The sequence below is a fragment of the Globicephala melas genome, chromosome 1 (assembly GCF_963455315.2).
Source record: "Globicephala melas chromosome 1, mGloMel1.2, whole genome shotgun sequence".
Taxonomy (NCBI): Eukaryota; Metazoa; Chordata; class Mammalia; order Artiodactyla; family Delphinidae; genus Globicephala; species Globicephala melas.
Window position 1 is genome coordinate 25,646,583 of NC_083314.1, and position 26,174 is coordinate 25,672,756.

Below are 26,174 nucleotides of genomic sequence, written 5' to 3' on the forward strand. Positions count from 1 at the left end.
ATAATGGCACTGTTAAAAGATCTTCAAAAAGAGACATAACAATTAGATGCAAACTAATCTACACTAAACCCTGTACTGGAGGGAAGTCAGTGCTATAAAGGATATTATTGGGTCAACTGGAAAATACTGGAATATGGATGGTAGATTAAAGTTATTCATCAAAGTTAATTTTACCGAAGTTGATAACTGCACTCTGGCTACATAAAAGAATATCCTAGGGCTTCCCTGGTGGCGCAGTGGTTGAGGGTCCGCCTGCCGATGCGGGGGACGCGGGTTCGTGCCCCGGTCCGGGAAGATCCCACATGCCGCGGAGCGGCTGGGCCCGTGAGCCATGGCCGCTGAGCCTGCGCGTCCGGAGCCTGTGCTCTGCAACGGGAGAGGCCACAGCAGTGAGAGGCCCGCGTACCGCAAAAAAAAACAAAGGAAAAAAAACCCAAACAAACAAACAAAAAGAATATCCTATTTCCTGGGAAATACACAATGAAGTATTTAGACATAAAGGCCCATGGTGTATGCATCTTACTCTGAAATGGTTCAGAAAAAAGTGAACAATAGTTACCTAAGTACAGGGAATATGGGTATATCCTTTGTACTTACTTTTGCAAACTTTCTGTAAGTTAAAAATTATTTCCAAAACTGTTCTAATTCTTTTAAGAGTGAATATACATGGTGGGGAAAAAATTCTTCAGAGCAAATTTCCTTTAGGAGTTTACACTGCACAGCTCCTCGTCCTGGCTACCTAATTCCCACAGCAAGCCTCTGGATTTGACTGTAGAAGACACAAAGCGATGACCCGACTCCCACCTGGCAAAGGGCTCGCCTCTCCACAACCCACCCCTGGCTCCAGCTATGGCCTGAGGCCCTCCTCCCGTCTTCTCCATAGAAAGAATGTGGGCTTTGGGCGTTGGCTCTCCTATCGGCCCAGGTGTCCTTCTCATACTCTCATTTCCGGGGTTGGGTGAGGGGAGATGCAGGATAAGTCTGTCAATGGTTAAAGCAATGCTCACAGTGGCTCTGAAAGCTGATTAAGACTCTCCGTAAGGAGATAACCACACGCTCCTTGGAACCCTGGCCACCAACAGTGCCGCCACCAGAAGCCCGGATTATCAAGGGTTAAGGTACCTGTGGGAATCCCCGGGACCACCGAGTAAAGGAACTGGCTTGCCGAGGCATTTTTTACTGCCTTTCCTCTCCCCACCCGCTGAAAACCTACTTATTTTGAAACAAAATGATCCTCAATCTTAGCACCAAAACCTCCAAGTCAAAGAGAATCATGGAAGCAGAGCAGGGCCAAACCTTAAAGGTCAACAAGTCCACCCTCTCCCCTGATGCAGGGGTACCTTTCAGGCTACTGGGTCATTCAGCCCCTTTTCAGGATCCTCCAGAGATGAGACGGGAAGCTCCCTACTTTTTGCAAGGCAATAGATGTATTCGATACATACATACATATCCACGATTTGATAATCTGATTTTTAGAAAGTTCTCCTTTGCAGTCAGATAAAAACTGCTTCCCTAAAAGGGAAGAAATCTGAAAGCAGGAAAAGGAAAGGGAACTTTGCTTCATCAGTGCCTGGACAAGCAGGCACACAAGAAATAACTTGGGAATAAATGACTCAATTAATGGATAGTCTGTGCACTGGCTCTTTTTCTATCCTACCAAGCAATTAAAAGCATCCACTGTCTCTTCCAAGATACAGCATCTCAAGCGCTTGAAGACATTTTCATGTCCGCCTCTGTCTTCTGTCCAGCCTAAAATCCTCCAACTGTGCCTCACACTACAGTTTATGAAACTGTCACTAACCTTCCTTCACTCATTCACAACTCATTCATTTATTTATTCATCTATTTCCAAAAGGAATTTGTCATGTCGTTGAAAAAAAAAAAGGACAAGAGCAACAAAATTACTAAAATAGAAATGATCGTGCAGAAAATAGGGTCTGGAGAGATCTACCATGCCAAACGACATGTTTACATGGTTTTCATGATTAATTTCAAAACTTGATCCTAATGTTCCTGTTGCAAAGGTGAATAGGGAAATATTGCGAGTCTCAAAACTCCGGATTATGAGGATGAAACCGACCAGTTCCTTGGGAGAGAAAAGGTGATGGCCTGTATCAAGGACAGAGGTCTTGTGTAGGGCAATGTAAACCAGGGACATTGAGTCGTGCAATGGAGAATCAGTGTTCCTACTCAAAATTCACAGCAAATGCTGAGCAAAATTAAAATAGTTGGTTTTTTGTAGTAATTTCTGATGCAAGCTTGAAGGTAGCAGATCAAGACACAATTCAGAGTGGGTGATTACAAAAAGGGTTAAGTCGATTTGGCCCAAATATGTAAATCTCTTCTTCAGTATTTTAATTTACTCCAAGATGTAACTTAGAATAGCTGCATAATTTGTAAGTAGTGTTTTAAACGATTGACCCTTAACCAAACCTCCTCCTCCGGGATTCTGAGCCCTGGAGAGAAGAAAGCTTCAGGTTATACTCTCGTGAGAGTCTGAAGTGCACAGATCCTATATTCTTGAACAAGCAGCTTCATAAAATTTAGAGACCAGATAAACAAAAGGTAAAGTTTGTATTTTGTTATGAAAATCAGGACATTAACTAATGACGTCACAGCCCTGCTGGGAAACAGAAATCGGCCACAGAGGTACCTGCCCACAGAGCCAGGGCTTTCTGCAGGATGTAGCTGGGGAGGATGTAGATGTAACAATAACTGTCACTGGTGTTAATTTTTACAACAATCCTGCTGGGTAGACATTGGTTTTCCCTGTTTTACAGATTCAGAAAGTGAAGATGAGGCCAAGAGAAGTTTGCCAAAGGTCACAGAGCTAGAAGTAGCCCTGGAAGGATCTAAATGTCAAGCTTTCTGGCTCCAAATTTTGTATTTTTCCCCCTTTATCACCTGGCTTCCCTGGGCCACAGTAATGACAAGTAAATACAATGTCTGTGATGTTGACTTAATGACATAATTATGAAGCTTTGGGAGTACACCAGACTGCCCTGAGAGTAACGTCAGGTCTAGGCATGATGTGCCGGTGTGGATTTTAAAACCGGGAAAAAATACCTTGATTTGCAGCACTGCCCATTTCTAAGGTGTAAATTCTCCCACCATGGCCCAGGCATGGGTTCCAGCACACCACGGGGTCTTTAGGGCTTGTTCCCAGGTAGCAGCGTCCAAGGAAGTCTACTTGCACCTGGTTCACTTCCCAGTGAACAAGGAAGTTCCACATTTTCCTGACATTGTGTCCCCGCTATACTACCGAACTTTTACTTTTATGTCATAATGTGACCTGTTTCTGGGAAAGGAAAGGAAAAGAATTGTCCAAATCAAGTAAATCAAGGTCATAGAAAATTCCATCCTGAAAAACCAGCGCATCCTTGAAACACCCCAGTAGTTGCTTTATCTTCAACACATACATGTGCCCAGATCTACTTGCATTTGAACCTGATATTACATTATGATTGTTCAATGTTGGAACCAAAATCAAACTGCTTACTTTTGTTAGGTCTATAATATTGCAGGTATGGATAATTTTTTTAAATAAATACCTTTGTTCAAGAAGTAGTAGGGTCTGAATAAATACTTCTTACTACTAGCAATTTCACCTACTAATACAATGCTAAAGATATTTTTATTTTAATACTAAATATTAAAGATACTTTTTATGCTTTTTAAATATTAAAAAAATATTCTGGTTAAGGATGGTGGGTTCAATACATGCACTTGGGACTGCTCTTTCCTGAAACCCTAATAAAATGACAATAAAGAATTCTGAAAAGGACATAAACTTACAAGGCCAAAGAAAATGGGAAAGGAAGCAACTGCAATATAATTTTGGAAGCTGGAACCCGGATCGGTGAGTAGTAACTAAGTTAGCAGACCCAAGAAAGATGAGTCCCAAGCCAGTGATGGGCAAGCTAGCTGCAAACAACTAGTTTACACCTCAAAACCCTTAAAAGGCTCGAGAATTGATGGCTCCGCTGGAAGTAGGCGTGAGGAAGCTAAGGCAAAGGGATTGGTTTTTAAAGTCTGCTTAAGACGCAAGAGGGAGGAGATATGGGAACATATGTATATGTATAACTGATTCACTTTGTTATAAAGCAGAAACTGACACACCATTGTAAAGCAATTATACTCCAATAAAGATGTTCAAAAAAAAAAGAAGTAGTTAGAGCTCCAGATCCCTTCCTCTGCTCTGGGTGGTTGCACCTTCCCACCCCGGCAGAGTCTAAAGGTTTATTCTCTGAGATGATAAATCCCAGGGTCTCTAGACTAAAACCCACTAGGTACAGTTAAGTGCAAGGAACTAAGAAAAGAGCAATTAAGTCAAAGTTTACATATTGAATTTGAGATCTCCCTTGTCTTTTTCCTCTCAGGTCCCAGAAAACAGGCACCCACCAGTGTAGAAGAAGAGTCTTTTCTGACTCTCCAAAGAAAAGAACTGAAGAAAAAATTTTAAATGTCTCCTTCAGGTAACAGATAAGACCTGTTACTGTACAGGTAAGACCACACTCAATCCCCTCCCATGCTCCTCCATTCAGCTATTTTATGCCTCCTTTATAAATATGATCAGTCAGCCAACGATCACCAAATATTTGAGGAAAGCATCTAATACAAAAGAGAAAAGGAAGCAAAGCCATCTTGAGGAAAGAGAGAAAAATAAAACTAAAACAGAACAAAACAAAACCCATTCAATAATATGCTCAGAGAGATGAATAAAAATATTATATCCGTAAAGTAAGAATGGAATGCCATTTAAAAAAGGAAGATTTGGAGAAGAACAGTAACAACAACAAAAAGAAGCTCTGGGAAATTAAAAATGATAGCAGAAATGAGGACGTTACTAAAATAGTTAAAAGATAAAATTGAAGAAATCCTCCAGAAAATACAGGAAAATGAAGAAGAGTTTGGCAGATAAGAAAGCAAACATAATTTTTTTTTAAACCAGACCGTAAGACCTAATAATAGGAGCTCCAGAAAAAAATAAACAAGGAAAATAGAGGGGAAGAAAACTATCAAAGAAATATTTAAAGAAAATATCCTAGAAGAGGCCAACATGAGATTGTAGATGGAAAGGGCCACGGGGCGCCAGGACAACGGACAGCAATAGATCCATTCCAAAATGCATCTCTGTGAAACTTCACAGCACTAGGGATAAAGGGCTTCTTAAGAGAAAGACAGAGAGAGATGAGAAATGTTCTATATAAACGATCAAGATACAGACTTCAGCATTAACACAGGAAGCCAAAAGGCCATTAGAGAGTGCCTTTAAAATTCTGAGGGAAAATGACTTCCAACCTAGAACTCTATTACCCAGCCAAGAATTATTAATCAAGTGTCAAGAAAGAACAGAGATGTTTCAGACCCACAGGATCAAAAAATCTGCCCCACTTGCATACTTAAAGGAAAAGTAATCACAGTTATATGGGTCAGCTGCAGACAGCCTTTCTATGTCATAGCAATACCTTTATACAATCTTTATATAGTCATAATAATGGAACCAAAATTGCTGGAGCAATGGGAAGACAAGAAGTGAGCATATCTGTGGTGCAGGAGTGGGGTGGGTGGTGGTGAAAGAGGATTAAACCCTCATGTTCCTCGGTGGTTAAGCAATAGTTCGGTGATTCTCAAACTGGTCAGTTTCAGGAACGCTTTACAATCTCAAAATTATTGAGGATCCCAAAGAGCTTTCTTTTATTGCATAATATTTCTGTTTTTCAATTTGCTTAGTTTTCCGTGTATTTATCACTAATTCAACCCCAAACTCTCCTCTGTGTTCTATAACTCTGTCCTTAAAATGTTCAAACATATCAGCTAAAATGATCATGACATCTTGCTCAAGATTTCTTTCCCAGATTTATGACCTGCACAGTCTAGACAGGTTGCTCTCTCTTAAAACTATCAATATTCACCATTTTAGAAATTAAACTAAAACTTAAAATATATATGCATTTATTTATTTTAAAATAACAATAAGCTCATTATATGTTGGCATAAGTAACATATTTTATGAAATATATTTATTTTCCCTTGTTAAAAAATTTAATGAGAAGGTTGATTTACATTTTCACAAGTCTTTTTTTTTTTAACGTCTTTATTGGAGTATAACTGCTTTACATTGTTGTGTTAGTTTCTGCTGTATAACAAAGTGAATCAGCTATACGTATACTTATATCCCCATATCCCCTCCCTCTTGGGTCTCCCTCCCACCCTCCCTATCCCACCCCTCTAGGTGGTCACAAAGCACCAAGCTGATCTCCCTGTGCTATGCGGCTGCTTCCCACTAGCTCACAAATCTCTTTAGTGTTTGGCTTATGGTTTGTGGATTATGTCTGGGTATGTTGTTTCAGTTGAACATATGCAGAAAATCTAACCTCATACGGATATAAAGTTGGCAAATGGAGGACTATTTTAATAGCCTTTTCAGATAATTGTGGATATTCTTCTCTGATACTACACTAAAAATTGACAAATGGTGGTTTCCTAAAGGTTCACTGAAATGAGCAATCTGAAATTACATTGATAAATATTTAGCACTTTGTCGTACTAAAATCCATTAGGCTACCTTGCACTTTGAATGGACATAATGTTACAAGATTTTGTAACATAATGCAATGGTCATTTGGAAAATACTGATTTACTGAGTTATACATATCTTCCAGATGTTGATACATTCTATTATGCAATATAAAAAAATCACATTTGTTATTATCATCACTAATCTTATCAGAGAAGTCTTTAAGTGTTGGGAAGCTTTCAAGGCTCATGGTGGAAAAATCAAGTTTTCCAAAATTGAGCCTTCAACTGACAGCTCAAAGTTTTTCACTGGTAAACCTAGCCCATCAGTTGTTTTCCTCTAAATAGCAAGCCCTTGCATTCATTTTTGAGAAAATGTCTGCAAAATACTTAAGTCTGAATAACTATGATTTGCCTGTCAGTTATTCTTTCAAGTAAAAATGTGTTCCACAGGGGGAAAAAGGCCAGGAGCTTGCAACTCAGACAATTGCATAAGTGTTTTCCCCCCGAGACAACCATTGTACATCACTGAAGTACCTCACATTTCAACACACATTTTAGGTTTAATAAAATTAATCACTTTTATTGCTTCATCAAGGACATTCTTAAGTGGAAATGTACTTTAAAAAAAACCTCCAAATGTGTAATTGTAATTCTTCAGTAATTAAAAGATGAAGAATACAGTGACTCATACAGTTTGGTGCCCCTGCCTGGATTCATGCAGACACTGGCAGTTTCACCCATCGTGGTCTTACACCATCAGAGCAAATGTCCACACAGTAAAAAAAAAAGCCAAAGGATGTCTGAATGTTACATAAAAATAGTTTTGAACTCATGGACCCAGTGAAAGGATCTTGGGACTCAAATGGTCCACAGAGTACACGTTGAGAGCTGCTGTAATAGGTAGTCTACAACTAACTATATCAAGTTAGTAGGAACATAGGAATGATAGGATATGGAAATAGATATTAATGGAAGCAGGAAATGCCCACTGCATTCCCAGTGGTGGACTGGTGTCCTTCATATCAAGTCTTGTCAAATGATTTAACCCTTTAACTTATGTGCAGGTATAACTTAGATTTTAAAAACGGATAAAAAGACAATTTTTTAAAAAATTTAAACATCGTAAGTAATTTAAGCATTCTTCCAAAACATAATTTACTGCTTCAGATACTCAAAGGATTAGAATACCCCTTCAATGGATAATCATGGTTATGTAAAATGAGCTTGAAACGTTTCTTTTTTAATGTTGATATAATATAAGCTATAGCTCTTTTGTCAGCCAATTCTAGTAGTAAAGGTAGATAAGTTATAACTTATTCCAGTTCTGCCAGGAGAGTTGTGTGCTTGTGTGCACGTGTGAATGTGCATACACGAAGATGAGCTTTTTTGAGAGTGGACAGTGTGAACTCTTGAATTATTAAACACTAGATGTAATAGAAATCCTCCCCCATCTGAGAGGAAATGACATTCCTTGGATTAAGCTTTCTTGCTGACTGTAAGCCTCACTCAAACAGGGTCATTGCCTCTCTTCCCCAATGCTCACTGTTCCAGGGTCAACTTACAGAGACAGACTTATAGGGACGGGGGCACACTTCACACCCCACGGTAGCTTTTCTGTGGTCAGGTCCAAGGTTCAGAACCAACCCGTTGATTGGCTATCTTCCCTCCTAGAATAAACACAGACTTAGAGCAGCATTCCTGACAGAAATACAATTTTGGACGAATGGAATTGAAAGGTTAGATTCGTAACGGTGAAGAAAGGGATATGAGAGGAGGGCTGGTAAGCCTGTCCCCAGAAAGAACAGCCCAAGCGCCATCTTTCCATGATGACTTAACTCACTCCTCTCCAGGGGAGGCGGGAGAGAGATGTGGAAGGAACGACTCAGTCACGCTCCTGTTTCTGGTGAAAATACACTGGACCAGATAAATTAACACAGTCATTACCCTGGCAGTTTCCAAACACAGCGATAAACGCTAACAGCAGCACATGTGAAAGGTAAGAGAAAAAAGAGCAAATCTGGGCAAATCAGGACTATGACATTTATGTGACTGGGCATTTAAAGTAGCTGTTTTTTCTTCAGCAATTAAAAGTGCATTATTCGAATAATCACTTTAGTCTTATTTTTCGAGGAAAACTATTTTCAGTGTGAGCTACTTTATCTACTTTTCTACTTCTTCAAAACGTATAGATCCAGAACGTTATAATGTATATCTTGTCAGAAGGTGGGTTTTTTTTTTAATCCTACAATAAAAATACTAAAATGTTCAGATCATGGGCCTTTGTCCTGTAAGATTAATTCTCCCCAAATACTAAACGTGAACTTCATGTGCCAGAACATCTCAGTCACCATAGTTTCCATGTCACACCTTTGGTCTCATACAGATGAGCATGGAAGACTCACCAGGAAGAGCGGTAACTGATCTGCTTCTCAGTGTCTGAAGGGGGCGGCATGGAACCAGAGGACCTTTTAACTCAAGGGTTCAAAATGGCCTATTCGAGCCCCCAAAGATATAAGCACATATTAGACCAAAGTTGGTAACTGCAGCCCAGGACTCTTAACATTTCCTGGGTGAATAACCAGAGGTTGGGTGAAGCGGATGAGGGAGAAAAGTGAGACTTGGACTAGATCTCTGGTGCCTTCCCGTTCTGCCCTGCCTGCACAGGGTCACAGCGGCACCCAGTTACACTCGGGGGGGAGGTGTCAGGGCAGCTCTGCTTGCTGATAATACACGCAGACAAGGGCAGCAGAGAGATATTTCTAAAGGTGGAATCAAGAGCTAGACAGGGTAATTATACCTCTACTTCCTCTAATAATACAACATCTACTATTTATTTCTGGATTACTGCTCAGTTAGATAAACAGTTCACCTAATCCATAGCTATATAAATAACCAATGCTGAGATGCATTTTTCCAGATACCCGGATGGAATTCCTATCTGGGTCCCACCCTGTTTTCCCACAGCATGGCGCCTCTGCTTCTGCCATGGCACTGACCCCAGTCTGACCTTCGTCAGAGAGCTGTGCTCTAAGCCTCACTCATCTTTACATCCCAGTCCCTGATACCTGGCATATTGTGAGTGTCTCAGAACACTGAATGAAAGGAACTACTGACTTGAATCTATTGTTCAACTGAACTGTCTTTCTCCTCCCAGGATCAGAGAGTGACAAAATGATTCGTGACTTCTGTCACAGGTTAAGCTGATGAAGTTACTCATCACTTATCTTATCAACGGACAGCATTAAAAAGGAGGTTGTTTAATGCAGGAAACAGTGCTAATACAGGTAGTGAAGCCAGTTAGTGGGATCCCTGTGACCCTTGCAGTGTTTATGGACACCAAGATCAGGGTGGAGGAGGGTGAGGGTGAGATTCTTCTGCACTGTGGGTGGTCAGGGTCTAGTTTTCCTCCGTAGCTGCACCCCAGCTGGGCGTCAGGAGCCCTCTGGGCCCACCGCCCAGTAGTTAGGGTCACAGAGCCTGCCCACCATCGAGGCCACAGGAGTCACTCAGTGCCACTTTAAGAACACTACTGGAGGGAGGGAGACGCAAGAGGGAAGAGATATGGGAACATATGTGTATGTATAACTGATTCACTTTGTTATAAAGCAGAAACTAACACACCATTGTAAGCAATTATACTCCAATAAAGATGTTAAAAAAAAAACACTACTGGCTGCCCCCACACACACACACGCGCACACACACACACACACACACACACACACACACGTGTGCAGGTAAAGGACAGCCAATTAGAACAGCCCATCATCCCTCACTGACCTCCTACACCAAGACACACTGATAACAGGCAAAGCCCTACCTCAGCTGTCTAAAGCACCGTGCTTTGTATCCCCAGGAACTAGTATGGTGTCTGGCTCAAAAAATGTTTGCTGAATGGTTGAATAAATGTATGACTTAACACAGTGTGGTTATAACATAATGACCCTGCTTTTCATGTCTAGGTACTGACACGACAGAATAGTACCGTGGAGAAGACACTGACCAAAGCCAGAAGACCTGGGCTCTGGAAGAAACAGCTTCTCCAGCTTCTCTTACAGCCTAGCCTCATCTGTACCTACCTCCTAGACACAATACAGCCTTGCCTCTAACCCTGCCGACTCTCATTCACATCTGCCTCTGGACCAGGGTCCCACAGTTATCCTGGAGCCCAGGTGTTCAAACCCGAACTCTTTTCTTGTGTCTTCCCTCGGCCTCACCCCTTCAGCCTTCCTTGAACTAGTAAACAGCTCACCACCATGTGGCACCCGACGCAGAAACCCAGGTGTCCTCCTCAACTATCCTCTTCTCTGTCCCACCGTCCTCAAGGTCTTGGGGCTTTATCCTAAACATCCGTGGAATCAGTCATCCCTCACCCAAGCCCTCTGCTGCCATCTTTCTCCGGGCCTCACCACCTCCCAAAGCAGTGGTCTGCCCACTTCCCTCTCTCTCCCCGTTAGCAGTAGCATCGCTACCCTACTACCCAAAGAGTTGTATCTACACGTGGCTTCTCATTGCCTAACCACCAGGGCCCTGTACGCAGTGTGTAGGAATGGAGCCCACACGTGGCCCATTGTCAATGCCACCTCGGTCCTCTGCCTCTTCACCAGCCTGCAACACACCGTTCTCATGATATCACTGTGGCTTCACATATCTGCTGTCCTTTCCACCTTCTTGTAATCCTGTCCCCAGATGTGCCTTCCTAATGATAACAAGCAGGGGTGTAGATTCAGGGTGCTATGAAGTAACAGTATGCGAGAGAGTTTAAATACTTGGTTCTAATAGGTGTTACATGTTTACAATATATATATATTCAGTGTATGTGTATTCAATAGATATTATGCCAGGAACATATATACCTTATAAAACATTTAATGAGTAGTTTCTGTAATTAATACATTTACACCAATTAACCCCGAATGCTGTGTTGGTTCATTTTCCACTGAGCCTATTGCATAATTAGAAGTTAGCAGCTACTTTGAAGAGGTTGAAAGGTCTGTGATGTTTAAATATGTGACTTCTTTTCTAATTAGTCCATCTTAGTTTCCATTGCCTTTTCTGCCAAATATTTTCTATAAATTGCTAACAAGTGATAGAATTGACTGATTTTCACTGCAAGTCCTTTTATTCCCTTTGCCCACCCTTTCTCAGGGACGCAAATAAACTGTGTTAAAATGAAAATATAAGGGTAGAATGAGGGGAAACGTATGAATAATTTTCAACCTAAGTAATTAAGTCTTAGAAGTCTCAAGAGGTGATTGTGTAATTTAAAATAAAAAAGGAAGAAAGAAGAAGAGAGATGGGACACTGGGCGAGGTGAGGAGAATGAAGACCGAAGACTAGTCACTAAATAAGGACAATCGTCAGGATAGGACTTGCTTAATATTGAAATCAGATAAGACCAGAACTCCCTCATCGAGTTTACTATTAATATAAAACTTATATTATTAACTTGTAGAAATGCTATCTACCAAACTTCTTAATTCCAACGAATGACTAAGTACATGCTGAATAACACATTTGTTGACTAAATTTTTCGGAGTTCTGAAGTGTGGGATTCCTCTGCAGCAAGCACTGTGCCTGGAATGTGGTGTGCACTCAGTAAGTGTTAGCTGTAATTATTATTCTTATTACTATGAAACTAAATCAACAACATGCACATATGGCTCAAGATGTGCATACTGAATTGCAAGTTGAGAGACAGTGAACTTGGTAACTTTGGAGAGAAACCAACCCAGAAAAAGGATGAGCACCCCGCTAGGGGAGTGTGAAAATGTTAAAAGCTCAGCTGTCTGTTCACAGGCTGACACAGCTGAGGGTAGAATGGGGCTCCAGTTGTCCTCTTTGTAAATGGAGAAACTGCCCAGGGTCATGAAGTAAGTGGCAGAAGTGGGGATGGAATTAAGATTTGTGGTTCATCGCACTCTACCGTCTCCACGGTCCCCAAAGCAAAGGTCATTTCGATGGCTGAAACTCTTCCTGCCCTTTTTAGCCAACCAGCCACACTCTCAGCAACCAATCAGTGTCCCTCGTCTGTAGCAAGTGGATTTGCTGCCCTTTTTCTAGAACAGTAAAGTTTCGAAACTACCCTTGTTAGAGGCCAGCGTTCCCTGCCCCTCATTTTTTTCCACAAAGCACCAGCTACCCCCATCGATCTTTTCTACTCATTACTTGTGGACAAGAATTTTCATTTCCCTGTTCTCTGTCCCTCTCTTACCTCCGAAGGGACTCAACAACATGGCTGCTGCTTCTAAACGGCCAGTTTCAAAAACGGTGGACTCAGCCCTGAATTTTGAACAGCGTGTCTGGAGGGAGTGGTCCACCTAACCTGACGGCAGTAATTAATCCCTCAAAGCACCTACGCCACTGAAGCATTCTACCAAAAAGGCTACTTAGTTGAAAAAGTGCAATCTGTCCTTAGAGGAAAACAAGAAAACTGTTGTCTTCAACAAAAACTCTGATACACAATCTTAGCTGAAATGGGTTCTGAACGAACCTTGAAGCTACAGAGTGAGCCCTGCGGAACAGCCGTGTTCGAGATGGTCATCATATCGTGACTGCTGGAATCTGAGCTCAGATACAGGGATGCCTCAGTCTTCTGACCACCAGTTCCACCATTATTTTTCAGGCTTATGTGCATTGTTCCAGGTATGTCTACCTCACCTTCAAATGTCTTGTTAGGCTGCAGGTAGGCAGAGAGTCATGCTGTATGAATAGTCGATCAGGCCGATTTTGTAGAATTTCTCAGTATGGGATCTCATTTTGTGTGCATGTGGGTGTGTGTGTGTGCCTAAAATTTCATTAAAATCCAGTGCTTAGAAGTAAAAAAAAAAAATTAGAATGAATGAACCTAATCCTTAAAACAATCTTAGGAGAGAGATACTATAAAAGGAGATATTGATATTTTTATGTGGCAAAATGTCACTCAGCTAATAAGCAGGTGAGCCAGACCTCCATGCAGACCTGGGCACCCTGTCCACTACCCCAAACCGAGTTCCATCTTCACTGGAGATCTTGGCCAACGGGGTCCTTTCTAAAGAATGTGTGTTAGGACATTGAGTTTAAACATATACTATTCCGTTCAAGACCACACTGTTGACAAGGAAAGGGCCCTGTTGCCTCTTATTCATCTTAGGAAATTAATATAATTCATGGTGAGATTCCCAGTATTAGGCGTGTTCAGTCTGTCTCTCAGATGAGCTAAAACATGTCTCACTAGATGGCAGCATTGCTTCCACAGCCTTTTTTGTTTGCTTTTGGCCCATCTTTGTCTCAAGCTTTGTCCCCACCGGCCTCTCCACCTCCCAGCGAGAATACGTAACACAGGGCATTTATTTCTACGTGACTGTGCAGAGCAATACAACATGAACGTGGACTTGCAAGTCCTAGTGACTCAGAATTGCCCCAAAGAAATGTTCGCAGAGTGTGCTGTGAGTGGCTCTCCCCAGGATGTGGAATGTTGAACCAATTTGGGGAGCTGGCCCGTTCTGCAAAGGAAACTTTGAATCCCAGCTCTGGTGTGCTCGCGTGACCTTGGGCGGGTCACTTGACATTTCTGGGCCTCAGTTTGTCATCTGTAATTCACAAGGGCAGCCTTCTCATCTTGCTTCCACTAGGGTCTCTGGGGTCTGTTTGCTTTAACAAAAGGGGAACGTGTCACGGATAAGCTTCCAAAGGGGTATGTTAACACCTTGAGGCCACTGGTGCAGCAGCAATGCACTAAATGGTCTCCAGGGTCCTAAAAATGGTAACTAACATGCTTCCTAAACACCTAAATTACTCCCTGGGAATGATTTAGGCATAAGAAATATATGACTCATTAACTAATCTTCACAAATACTCCACAAGACAGAAGCATGCTAATTTGTCACGCTGAAGACTGTTAGCACAGTAAAATCTCAATTTAAAATTAATTAGGTGTGTGCCTGCGGTGGGATAGGCAAAGAGCAGACTTGAAGTTTCCAATTTATTGAAGATTCCAAATTATGTAATAAGTTTAAAATACTTTTAAAAGAAAAACGTATTTTAGGGCTTCCCTGGTGGTGCAGTGGTTGAGAGTCCGCCTGCCGATGCAGGGGACACAGGTTCGTGCCCCGGTCCGGGAAGATCCCACATGCCGCGGAGCGGCTAGGCCCGTGAGCCATGGCCGCTGGGCCTGCGCGTCCAGAGCCTGTGCTCCGCAAGGGGAGAGGCCACAACAGTGAGAGGCCCATGTACCGGAAAAAGAAAAATAGAAAAAGAAAAACGTATTTTATAAATAAAGATGTAAGTGAATAATAAGAAAGCAAGTGTATTACAATTACATTTACCAAAGGTGTAAACTAAGGAAAGCAAGAATGAGAGACCCGAGGACTATTTCAAAGTGTTCTTTCAATGGGCATTAACTCCAAAATAATGAGATATTACTCTTTTGAATTATTTTAAATGCTACCCTCTACTACTCTGTAGAATTTTAAGTGATTCATGTTTATATACTGCCGCCCCTCCTCCTTTCAAAAGGTCTTCAAAAATGGAGAAAAATGGGTCCATGGGCCTTTCAATATTTTATCAATTTACTCACTAATGGTGGGATGAGATCATCCTGTTTAGAATATGACCTTCTCGTGTAAAATGTGGTGCACATACGGAAAGCTGGTTTCTGGTAAATACTTGGAGGTGGTTGACGTTACGGGGTAACATTTATTTCATGAGCTTAATATCATTGTATGGTTTGGGTCTTGTTCTTTTATCCACCACTGGTTCGTATATTGGAAAAGAGGGCCCTGATTCCATTCAGTCTTGAGTCAGGGGAATCTGCATTGACCAAGAGGAGATGCCCTCAAGTATCAAGTCCCTTCACGGAGGGGTCACCAACGTGTCAGACACGATGCTAAGTGTTCTACATACATCATCTCATATAATCCCCATAACAGCTCTGCAACGGACCACCTTGCAGAGGAGAAGATAGAGACACACAATAGTAAGACGCCTGCTCGAGGTCACACAGTCAGCAAGGAAGCTGGACTTTTATTTCGGGTGCATGAACTGCAAATCTAGCGTGACCCAACATCTAGTCCCTCATTGTTTGAGACTTGGATAAACTCATTGATAAGTATCAGCCTCAGAGTTCCTAAAAAAAAAAAATCTGTTTACTTTGTCATTTCAAAAAAGCAGTAGCTGGGCTTCCCTCTTGGCGCAGTGATTGAGAGCCCGCCTGCCGTTGCAGGGGACACGGGTTCATGCCCCGGTCCGGGAGGATCCCACATGCCGCGGAGCGGCTGGGCCCGTGAGCCATGGCCGCTGAGCCTGCGCGTCCGGAGCCTGTGCTCCGCAACGGGAGAGGCCACAACAGTGAGAGGCAAAACCCACCCACAGGTATTTAAGGTATCAGGAGATAGACAATTCACTCTGGGTCATGAAAGGAAAGAATTACGCAAAATACACATTAATAACAATTAAAACAGGGTACAGGGGCTTCCCTGGTGGCGCAGTGGTTGAGAGTCCGCCTGCCGATGCAGGGGACACGGATTCGTGCCCCGGTCCGGCAGGATCCCACATGCCGCGGAGCGGCTGGGCCCGTGAGCCATGGCCGCTGAGCCTGCGCGTCCGGAGCGTGTGCTCCGCAACGGGAGGGGCCACAACAGTGAATGGCCCGCGTAACGCAAAAAAAAAAAAAAAAGGCAGTAGCCGTTGTTACCCCCTTGGGTAGCTCACTATGGACAGTGAGCTTGGTTCCTTTCCTCAACTCTATAGAGAAAGCGAGTGTTCTGCCTGAGGAAACCAGGGCTGGGGAGGATGGCCAAATGGGAGAGGAGGTGAGATGCTGTCTAAAACAAAGATAACTGTGAAAAAGGGTCACATCCAGGGAATCTTCTCTCCGGCATGATGTCACTTCCCTCGCGCAGCAATCCTCAGCTCTGCCCCCCACCCCAGCCTAGCCTCGGAGAGCTGGAGAAGCAGGGTGAGTCAGGTCCCCTCTGCTTGAGAGAGAGTACCACTTCCCCACACCTCTCAGCTCCCACGCACACAAAGGACCGAGGGGAGAATAAGAAACACTTTTAAGCAGCATAGCACCTTACTCAGTATTTCTAGCCTCTTTCTAGGGCCTAGAAATATCTCTGAAGGAGAAAAGCAAAAACACAGACCATTCCACCAACTTAACCCAAACGATCAGCTTGGTCAGTAGAAAAGGAACAGAACCTTTCCAGCACTAGTCAAATTAGGTGCTCAGCGTGAGCTGAGCTACCCCAGGAGGCGCTCCAGGAAGTGCTATTTACATTTATACCTATGGCTGTGAAAGCACAGCTGACTTTAAAGGTAGTATGTAAGTTCAGAAGAGGAGGTGGTTATTACTCCACAAAAAAAACTCATGTGTGGATTTTTTTTTTTTTATTTCACCTGACTCTTGAGGTATTCTCCATCTGGATACGGGTGTGTGTGGATACGACTCTTCCCTCACTTTCTTGGCTTTGCCCTTTGCATCATTTCCCCTTCCCTTAATTTTTCTCCCTCCACAGAACAGAACGGGAGTGCTCTACTGCTGACCATCTGTGAACATCTGCACCTCCTTCCTTTTTCAGAAGTGGATCAGCAAGGAAGGAGCATGGGTGTGCTCACCTCCTCAACACTACCTTCACCTTTCACCCGTCCGTCTGTCTGGCATCTACGTGGCGTCTATCTATATGTCGTGAGAGGAACAAGCGCCCCCCGCAATTCATGTCCACTCAGAGCCTCAGCATGTGACCTTATTAGGGTCTCTACAGATGTAATTAGTGAAGGGTTGGGATGAGATCATACTGCCTTAGAATGGGTCCTAAATTCAATGACCAGTGTCCTTTTAATAAGAAGGAAGAGACAGAGGAGAAGGCCTCGTGAAGACAGAGGCAGAGTCTGGAGTGACACAGCCACAAGCCAAAGAACACCCGCTGGAAAAGACAAGGAAGAATTCTCCCATTGAGCCTTCAGAGGACCACGGCCCTCCCGACACCTCAGTTGTGGACTTCTAGCCTCCAGAACTATGAAACAATAAATTTTTGTTATTTTAAGCCACTTGGTTTGTGGTAATTTTATTATGGCAGCCCTAGGAAAGTGATATACCATCTATCTATCTATCTGTCTATCCATCCATCTTCATTGTTCCCTTCCCTGCACTTATTACACCACTGCCAGATAAATTGTTCTTTAAAGCTGTGGTTTGCCCGGGCAGTTAAAACAAAGCCTGGGTCCCGCCCGAGATATTCTGATTTAATTGGTCTGGAGTGTGGCTTAGACGCTGGTATTCTTCTTCTTTTTTTTTTTTTTTTTGCGGTACGCGGGCCTCTCACTGCTGTGGCCTCTCCCGTTGCGGAGCAAAGGCTCTGGACGCGCAGGCTCAGCGGCCGTGGCTCACGGGCCCAGCCACCCCGCGGCATGTGGGATCTTCCCGGACCGCGGCACGAACCCGTGTCCCCTGCATCGGCAGGCGGACTCTCAACCACTGCGCCACCAGGGAAGCCCTGATATTCTTGTTTAAAGCTTCCAAGCAATTCTAGCGTGCAGCCAAATTTGAGAATTCCTGTTGTCAAGCAAGGAGATCTTTCCATTCTCCTGCTCTGAGATCTCCAGTGGCTGTCTTCTGCCTACCAAATTAAAAAATGATAGCAACTAACACTTACCTTCTGCTCTGCAATTTTCAAGGTACTTTCAAGTTCATGTGAACCCTCGAAACACCAGACGACATAAGAAGGAATACTGGGGCAGTTCTATGAAACCCCTACAATCTGGTCAACAGACCCTACAGAGAAGATGAGCTTCCTTCTACAGATATTCCAGCCGAGTCTCTCCCCAACGCTCCCACCCCCGGCTTCGAATGTTTTCTGCAGTTTCAACATATGAGATACTTACATAACGGTAATTACTAGCTACCCGATGGAGAGTGGCTGTGATGTGCTTGTTATTATGATGCTATAACAATAGGGAAATCTGAGACAATTGAAAACCATCCGCGCAGTATGAGTAACCTCTCATTCTGTGGAGGCACCCAAATGAAATAATCTGACTTGCTAATGTACTGTCTGATCCACTGGGTAACGCAGCTTGTTGTACGGGATGAAAAGCCCATGTTCTCGGCCATCCTGCAGGCTTGCACAGCAGCTCCACGGTCTGCATACCTCATTAGCTTCTCCTACCAAGCTTTTCAGCTACCAAATGCTTATTAATCTCCTATGCCCATCCCTGAAGCAAATTACTGAAAGTTTTGCATAGAAAAACAGCACACATCTGTTCTCTATTCTGTAAAGTTCAGGAGGTCAGACATCTAAAATGCACTTGCAGGGCTGCTTCTTTCTGGAGGCTCTAGGGGAGGATCTGATTCTTGATTTTTCCAGTTTTTTAGAGGCCGCCTTCACTCTTTGGCTTACAGCCCCTTCCTCCCCCTTCAAAGGCAGCAAGCTTACATCTTCTCTCTTCTGACCTCTGCTTCTGTCCTTACATCTGCTCCTTCTGACTCTGATCCTCCTGTCTCCCTTTTATGAGGACCCTTATGATTACGTTGGACCCACACAGATAATCCAGGAGGATCTCCTCATCTGAAGATCCTTCACTTTACCATATCTGCAAAACCTCTTTTACTTTGTAAGGTAGCCTATTCATAGGTTCCAGGGTTCAGGACATGAACATCTTTGAGAGGCCCTTATTCAGCCTACCACCCAAGTAAACGACCAGATAAAAAACATTTCTGTAATTTCCTGATGAAGTTTGGGTGTTCCCTTCAGCCCATGGCCCTGCCCGTATTTATAAGAGGTTATGACTTTTTTGGAATTTCACCCTGAGCACCATATTCCTGAGAAATGCTCTGTCCATGACTGAGTATACAAACTGATTCCTTTTCTTGTGTTCAGCATTTGTCAGAATTTATAAAGGTGATAAATAACACTCATCTGGCCATCTATAAACAGGAAAAAACAAAAACCCATGATGTTAAAAGATTGTGACATCTTATGCTATTGGCCTAGCTGGACAGAGCAGCAGCAGATGGGCAGCAAATTGGCACTCAGACTGGCCCAAGAAGGACACTTTGCGTATTTCAGGAACAGGCAGCTGAGCTCCGGAGGGCTGCAAAGAACGTGAATGGGAATCCTCCACTCCTGACACACGGCGAACACCTGCCCTGCTCCTTCGTGAAAAGCGGCTCAGTGAGGAAGGAGCACACGTGCACCTCACCCCGCAGGCATCAGCTGTACTACCCGTGTGCTTCCAGGTTCCACAGATCCGTCACAGTCAAAGCCTCTGGGTACTGGACCACTAGTGAGTGTCAGAGTCCACCTCCCTCTTCCAAGGGCACCTGGAAGTCCTCCATAAAAGGGTCAGCGCCAAGTCCTCCCGTGGCTTCTGACCTCTGAAGAGCAAGGCATGGTACCAATTAATTCCTAAAGATATAATTAAGACAATCCCTCACTGACTTCAACCAGAGTTCAGCCTGGAATTATCTCTAGCACTGATTCCAGTGGGTGTTGTCTGAGAAAGCAGAATAACTTTTATCAAACTCATTTTCCCTCAAATCAAGAAATGTGCGTTGAATACTTCATCACATTAAGGCTTCATTATGGATTTATTACTTATGTATTCACCTAACATCTTCTCGAATTTTCTTGACAAGTTCAATTTATCAAAGTCCTATAAAATAAAGTTCTTCTACGCTTTCAAATGCCCCTGTACTGAGGGGGACATCAAAAAGCCACCTGGACTACTTTCATTGCCTCCAAGGATTTATTGACTATCATTAAGATACTTCAGGTTAAAGATTAGCTTGGAGCCAATGAACTGGTGGTTTCCACCAAAAACCTTGAGGTCTGGATAGGTCTTATAGCCTGGAATTTTTTCCTAAATCTAAGGCCAGTCAGGAGAAGCAACTTTAGTGTTTCCTTGAGATTGGAGCTTTCCCTAACGAGCTTTCCCTAATTTTTTTATATGTTAGCTGCTGTCAGAAACAGGAGAATAAAATGAATCTATGTTCTCAATGAGCAAAAGACATCAAACATAGTCAGGAAGCTCTACCCGAAAGAAACCTCCAATCTCTCAACCTTGGGTTTCTCCTCTGGCAATGAGGGAGCTGATAGCTGTTCCCTTGTGTTACAGTTTACAAAATACGTTCATACTTTTTTCTTAATTGTTCTCCATGTTATCTTGCAAGGTAGGGCTTTCACTCATAAGGAAATAGACTAAAATGTTAAGCTACTAAAATGAGGTTCAACAGATGGTGGGGCCATGGACTTGAACTAGGCAGGACCATCTCCAAATCTCCCACCATGATGCAAAAGGCAATTACCGTCCTATAGTAATCACCAGCGTTCTGTGATTAGGAGCATTATGTAAAGTCTTTCCTGCACGTACTTACTATAATAAATGTAAATCAGGCAAAAGCAGCTGTCATTCAAAAGAGTTCATTAATCTGTTGTGAACTACAAGAAAATAATCCAGACATGTCTCTTCAAAGTCAAAACTCATGTGATCAAATGAAAGTTCTAGAGCATTCTCTGCTTTCCATATATATGTATTGATGGTGTTACATGTCTGCAAGTTAATAAAAGAAAGTCTTTCTTTGAAACAGTCCATCTTAACAACTGCTGTGAAACCAGCTTGCTATGATATTTAATGAAAAATTACCTTTGTGGTTTGTTGCCATTTTTGATATAATCTCAGTGTCTCCTAACTTACTATTTTTCTTACCTCTCTGGATAGATTCATATTTATCTGCGATGCTTATAGGTTCCCACTCTTTCTGGAGGTTTTTGAGAAACGTGAAGGATACAGCAAAAGAGAATCAAGAAATCTTCCTACTGCAGCCTTCGAAGACTGCTACACAGTGGTGTAGGAAACAGGGGACTTGAGGGATTTGAGGGACCCTTCTATCATCCATACAGAGGTGTTTTTTTTTTTTTTTTTGCGGTACGCGGGCCTCTCACTGTTGTGGCCTCTCCCGTTGCGGAGCACAGGCTCCGGACGTGCAGGCTCCGTGGCATATGGGATCTTCCTGGACCAGGGCACGAACCCGTGCCCCCTGCATCGGCAGGCGGACTCTCAACCACTGCGCCACCAGGGAAGCCCATACAGAGGTTTTACCCTGCTCCCTATTGCAAAGCCTGTCCTCATTTTTGTCATCCTCCCGGCACTTAAGTGGCAGAAGGGCAGCGTCCTCTTCTCCCCTGCTTCTACAGGCTCCGGGTCTGTTGGTGCACAGCAGCAGCAGTGGCAGCAACAAAGTCTAGATGCTTCTCTGCCCAGGGAACAGCTCTGGCACTAAGCCAGAGGGCCATCTTCTCTGTGGGGAGGGATATGGGAGTAAGGGTGAGCAGGAAAAGTGAGGTCAGCTTTCAGAGCAGTCACCCATCTCTGCTGAGCTGGCCAGACTGTGAACTGCAGAATATTTACTGCCGGGAGATGTCCGTAACAGGAGCCATTCAGTCTAGCCAGACCCAGAGCCCCCCCTCTAGGGCATCAGGAAGACATAGTCATGACACGGGGACACTGGTTCACAGCCAGGCACCAAATCTCTTGATCCCAGAGAGATTTCCTCTGATCCCTTTAACTACTGCTCAGGGGAAATGCAGAAATTAGCCTGTTCTGAGTTGGAAAGAAGCAATCCAATTTACCCAGGGCAATCTCAGGTTGGTGGCTTACGGGAATCACCTTTGTATCTGGCTTTGGCCGGTGGCGCATTGGTTAAGAATCTGCCTGCCAATGCAGGGGACACGGGTTTGAGCCCTGGCCCAGGAAGATCCCACCTGCCGCAGAGCAACTAAGCCCGTGCGCCACAACTACTGAGCCTGAGCTCTAGAGCCCGCGAGCCACAACTACTGAGCCCGTGCACCACAACTACCAAAGCCTGAGCGCCTAGAGCCCATGCTCCGCAACAAGAGAAGCCACCGCAGTGAGAAGCCCACGCACCTCAACGAAGAGTAGCCCCCGCTCACCGCAACTAGAGAAAGCCCTCGCGCAGCAACCAAGACCCAACGCAGCCAAAAATTAAATAAATAAATTTACAAAAAACACACAATGCACCCTTCCCCTGCTTCCTCCCCTAAGGGTCACAGGACAGGAGCCTGGGATTCCAGACCATGGCAGCAGCCCCCACCAACACATAGCATAGTGTCCGGCACTTGGTAGAGCTTAATAAACGTTTGTTATTGTACAGGAAATTCTTTTTCATCTGAGGTAGGGGGAAAAAAGGAGGAGCAGAAAGAATTATTGCACAAATTTTTTAAATGTACCAATACTCCCTAATCTTCCTTTTAAGCTCCATCTTCAACTCTCCCCCTTACAGAAACTTTCCCCACACTTTGAATACTTTATATGAAAGCACCAGTTCCAAGTTCTTCTGTCCTCACTCATCAGCGCTGTGCAGCAGCTGAATCTTCTAACTAGCACCTGATACACGTTACAAGTGCGCTAGGGAGGTGGAAGGTGAAATGTGAGTTGTCTGTGTAACATGAGTATGTGGCTAGCACAGCCCAGGATGTGTAGAAAATATGAGCTGCGTAGAAGGATGTGCACCAGAGCATTTTATTTATAGTAGCAAAAACCTAAACTCTAATAATTGATGCTTGGTTATATAAATTAGGGCATACTCATATAATGGGTAGTATTTATATAATGGAATACTAGGCTACCATTAAAGATCATGTTTTAGAAAAGTAGATAATGGCATGGGAAAATGCCCCTAGTATATTAAGTGAAAAGCAGATCAGAGAATTGAACATAATCACAATTTTAGAAACTGCATGTGTAGAAAATCCTGGGAGGAAGTACACCCAAATGTTAGGTAGTCTATTTCTGGGTGATGTTGATTTTTAAAGGCCTACTTAAACTGTTTCATATTTTTTAAATTTTATTTTACAACAGACATGTATTCTCTTTTTATTATTTTCAGAATTGTCTATTTTTAAACTACAAACCAAAAAAAAGGCATATTATTCAGCAACGGAAAGCAGCTATTCTGTTCCTGCCCTAGATGGTTACGTTCAAGCATTAGACTATGAAGCCCCAACCAGGGTGCAAGTGGTTCCTCAGTATATTTATATCTACAACCCAGAAAATTCTGTCCAAAGATGAAGTGGCAGCCAGGCGCCCACAAGTCAAAAGAGGAGTCCTCTCCCTCGGTATACCATATGGTTTCTGAAAAGAAACCGTATCTGGAACAGATGTTGACCGGAGATTGCTCTGGAGTAAGCTAAGAAAGCTGGAAGCAGCCGTGGCAGGGAGAGCCGTTCTCCTGGGCAGGGGAGAGCTGGCGTTGGTCTGGCACCGGCTCTGTGGCCACAGGTAATTATTCCATTTCTCTAAGCATGCTGATCCCCACCTGTAAAAGAAAGATCTAACATCTGCCGGGCCGACCTCACAGGTCTACTGGGGGCTTAAACAACATGATGTGTGCTCTATATTTTATAAACTACAAAGCATCCAGGCAATGAAAAGTTTGGTGGCCCAAGAACGCTAACTTCTTAAGATAATGATCCACGCTCCCCACTTTCTTTCAAGGTATCAAGAGAAACAATCTCTCTTCCCTCCTACACTCTAGAAATTGCACCAGGAATTTTATCAGCCACATTGATAACTCAAGTTATGTCTCCCGGTACCCTTGCCCCATGAAACAAAAACTATGCTATGTGTTCACTCAGCGTGTTCCTTTTTTCTCCTGGGCATATGGACAGATCGGCCTGCCCAGACTCCCCTGAGAGAAGGTGCGACCAGGAGACTGAATTCTTGCCCCTTCCAGGCTGGGTCCCCACATGTCCCTGTGAGATCCTCCATCCTCTCTCTTCCTCCAGTTCCTGGCTGGTTGTACAAGGTCTGGTGGAAGACTCTGAGTCCTCTGGAAAAGGGTGATGTGCTAGATGAAGGAGGCTGGGTCCCGATATCAGAGTGGAAGGTCACCCGCCAAACACCCCATACGACAGGGACACAAGCGAGAAACAACTCGAGACCACTTGCCGCCCCAATTACCTACCCCAGCTAATACACTCTATGACCTTGGTCACCTCTCCACCCCAGAGCGACAGTCAACACTTTCTGCTGCTTCCCACATGAGTGACTCAAGGGACACAGAGAACACGTATGGTAAAGCCAACCCTCTTCCAACAGAAAACTCACACGAGCAAAATTAAGACAAATATTTTAGATTCCTTGGCAGACTTAAGACCTGCTCTCTTATTTCTATAGGGAAACTTGAGAGTACATGCTAATTTAAATAACTGAGAAGAGAAAATAAGAAAAGGGGAACACGCGGTTCGTTACCTAATCCCACAGTATTTAAGGTGGGTTGCAAATAGAAAAGGGTTAAGGTCTCTCAAGTTGGGAGAGATTAGGAAGGGTGTCGACCTCTCCTTCAGAGGGTAGAGACGATGGAAACAGAGTGCTATCTTGGATCACTCGTTCCTCATATACTTTATCTCTATTTAGCATTGTTCAGCAGGGCTACATGGAAACATTAGGCTCTGAGTAGGGGAGTTCCCAGGAGGACAAAGTAGAGACAGGAAGTGTTGCCCACTTCTCTGCTTTAACTGGAGCCAGCCCAGCCCTTTCTTGCTCGGAGGCTACTTACCTGGTAGGGGTAGAGGGTGACCCCGTTGGCTCTCGACAGGGACCAGGTGCCATCCAGGTACTGGTGAGCCTGGATGGCCACTGAGTTGAGGATATTCCCATTGCTGGGGCTGGTGGCCATCTGGAGGCTGACCTTGGCCTGGTGGGTTGGAGACCCACTCTTCTTCTCCACCCCATTGCTGACCCCGAGGCTGCTGGGTTTGCTGCTATGCTTACTGGTGATGAGGGCTGTGTAGTTGGAGGAGGCATAGGAGGTGGGCACAAAGGCCCAATCCCTGGGCTGCTGGAGCCCCCCCACGTGCCGGGACCCCACCGGAGTGGGGATGTTGGAGAGGGCTGGGGGCGAGCCAGGTGAGCCATCGAAGTGCTCACTGCCAGCCGCCTGTTCCAGGGTCAGCACCATCTGAATGGCCTCCTGCTTCAGCTGGTTCAGGTGTGTGGCGCAAATGTCACAGCGGTTGTCCCTGTCATTCCATGCCTTCCGGATGGTGTTGGGGACCTGGAGCTTGTCGTGAATCACAGCCGAGAAAGCAGCATCCTGGAGAACACACAAACAAAAAAATAAGGAGAGTCTATCAATCAAGGCTGGTAAGCGCAATTCAGATGCCTGGTTTCTGAGTTAAGCCCTAGATGTACCCAAAGAGTTTGACTGTTTGACTGACATCCAGCAGAAATGAGCAGCCAGATTGGCAGACGAGCCCCTAGCTGACAAACACATTTGACAAATGTAAGATGTTTTGTTTTGTTTTTTTTGCGGTACGCGGGCCTCTCACCGTTGTGGCCTCTCCCGCTGCGGAGCACAGGCTCCGGACGCGCAGGCTCAGCGGCCATGGCTCACGGGCCCAGCCGCCCCGCGGCACGTGGGATCCTCCTGGACCGGGTCACGAACCCGTGTCCCCTGCATCAGCAGGCAGACTCTCAACCACCGCGCCACCAGGGAAGCCCAACAAATGTAAGATTTTTATAGTGGAGACTTTAAGGAATTAAAAAAAAAAAAAAAAAGCTTTCTAAGCATCCTCCTTACCTGGCCAGACAAATAAGAACATTCCAGATTCTTCCCCTCGTGTCCACTAAAGAATCATAGCTATAGCTGGATGCTC

General features: G+C 44.1%; 1 protein-coding gene across 1 annotated transcript in view; it reads right to left on the bottom strand.

Moving 5' to 3' along the window:
• The window catches only part of KIF26B (kinesin family member 26B), a 500,381-nt gene that overhangs the window by 283,994 nt on the left and 190,213 nt on the right, over positions 1-26,174 (bottom strand). The window contains exon 3 of the mRNA XM_030868518.2: positions 25,076-25,612. Coding sequence (XP_030724378.1) covers positions 25,076-25,612 — 537 coding nt within the window. The remainder of the gene's footprint in view (positions 1-25,075; positions 25,613-26,174) is intronic.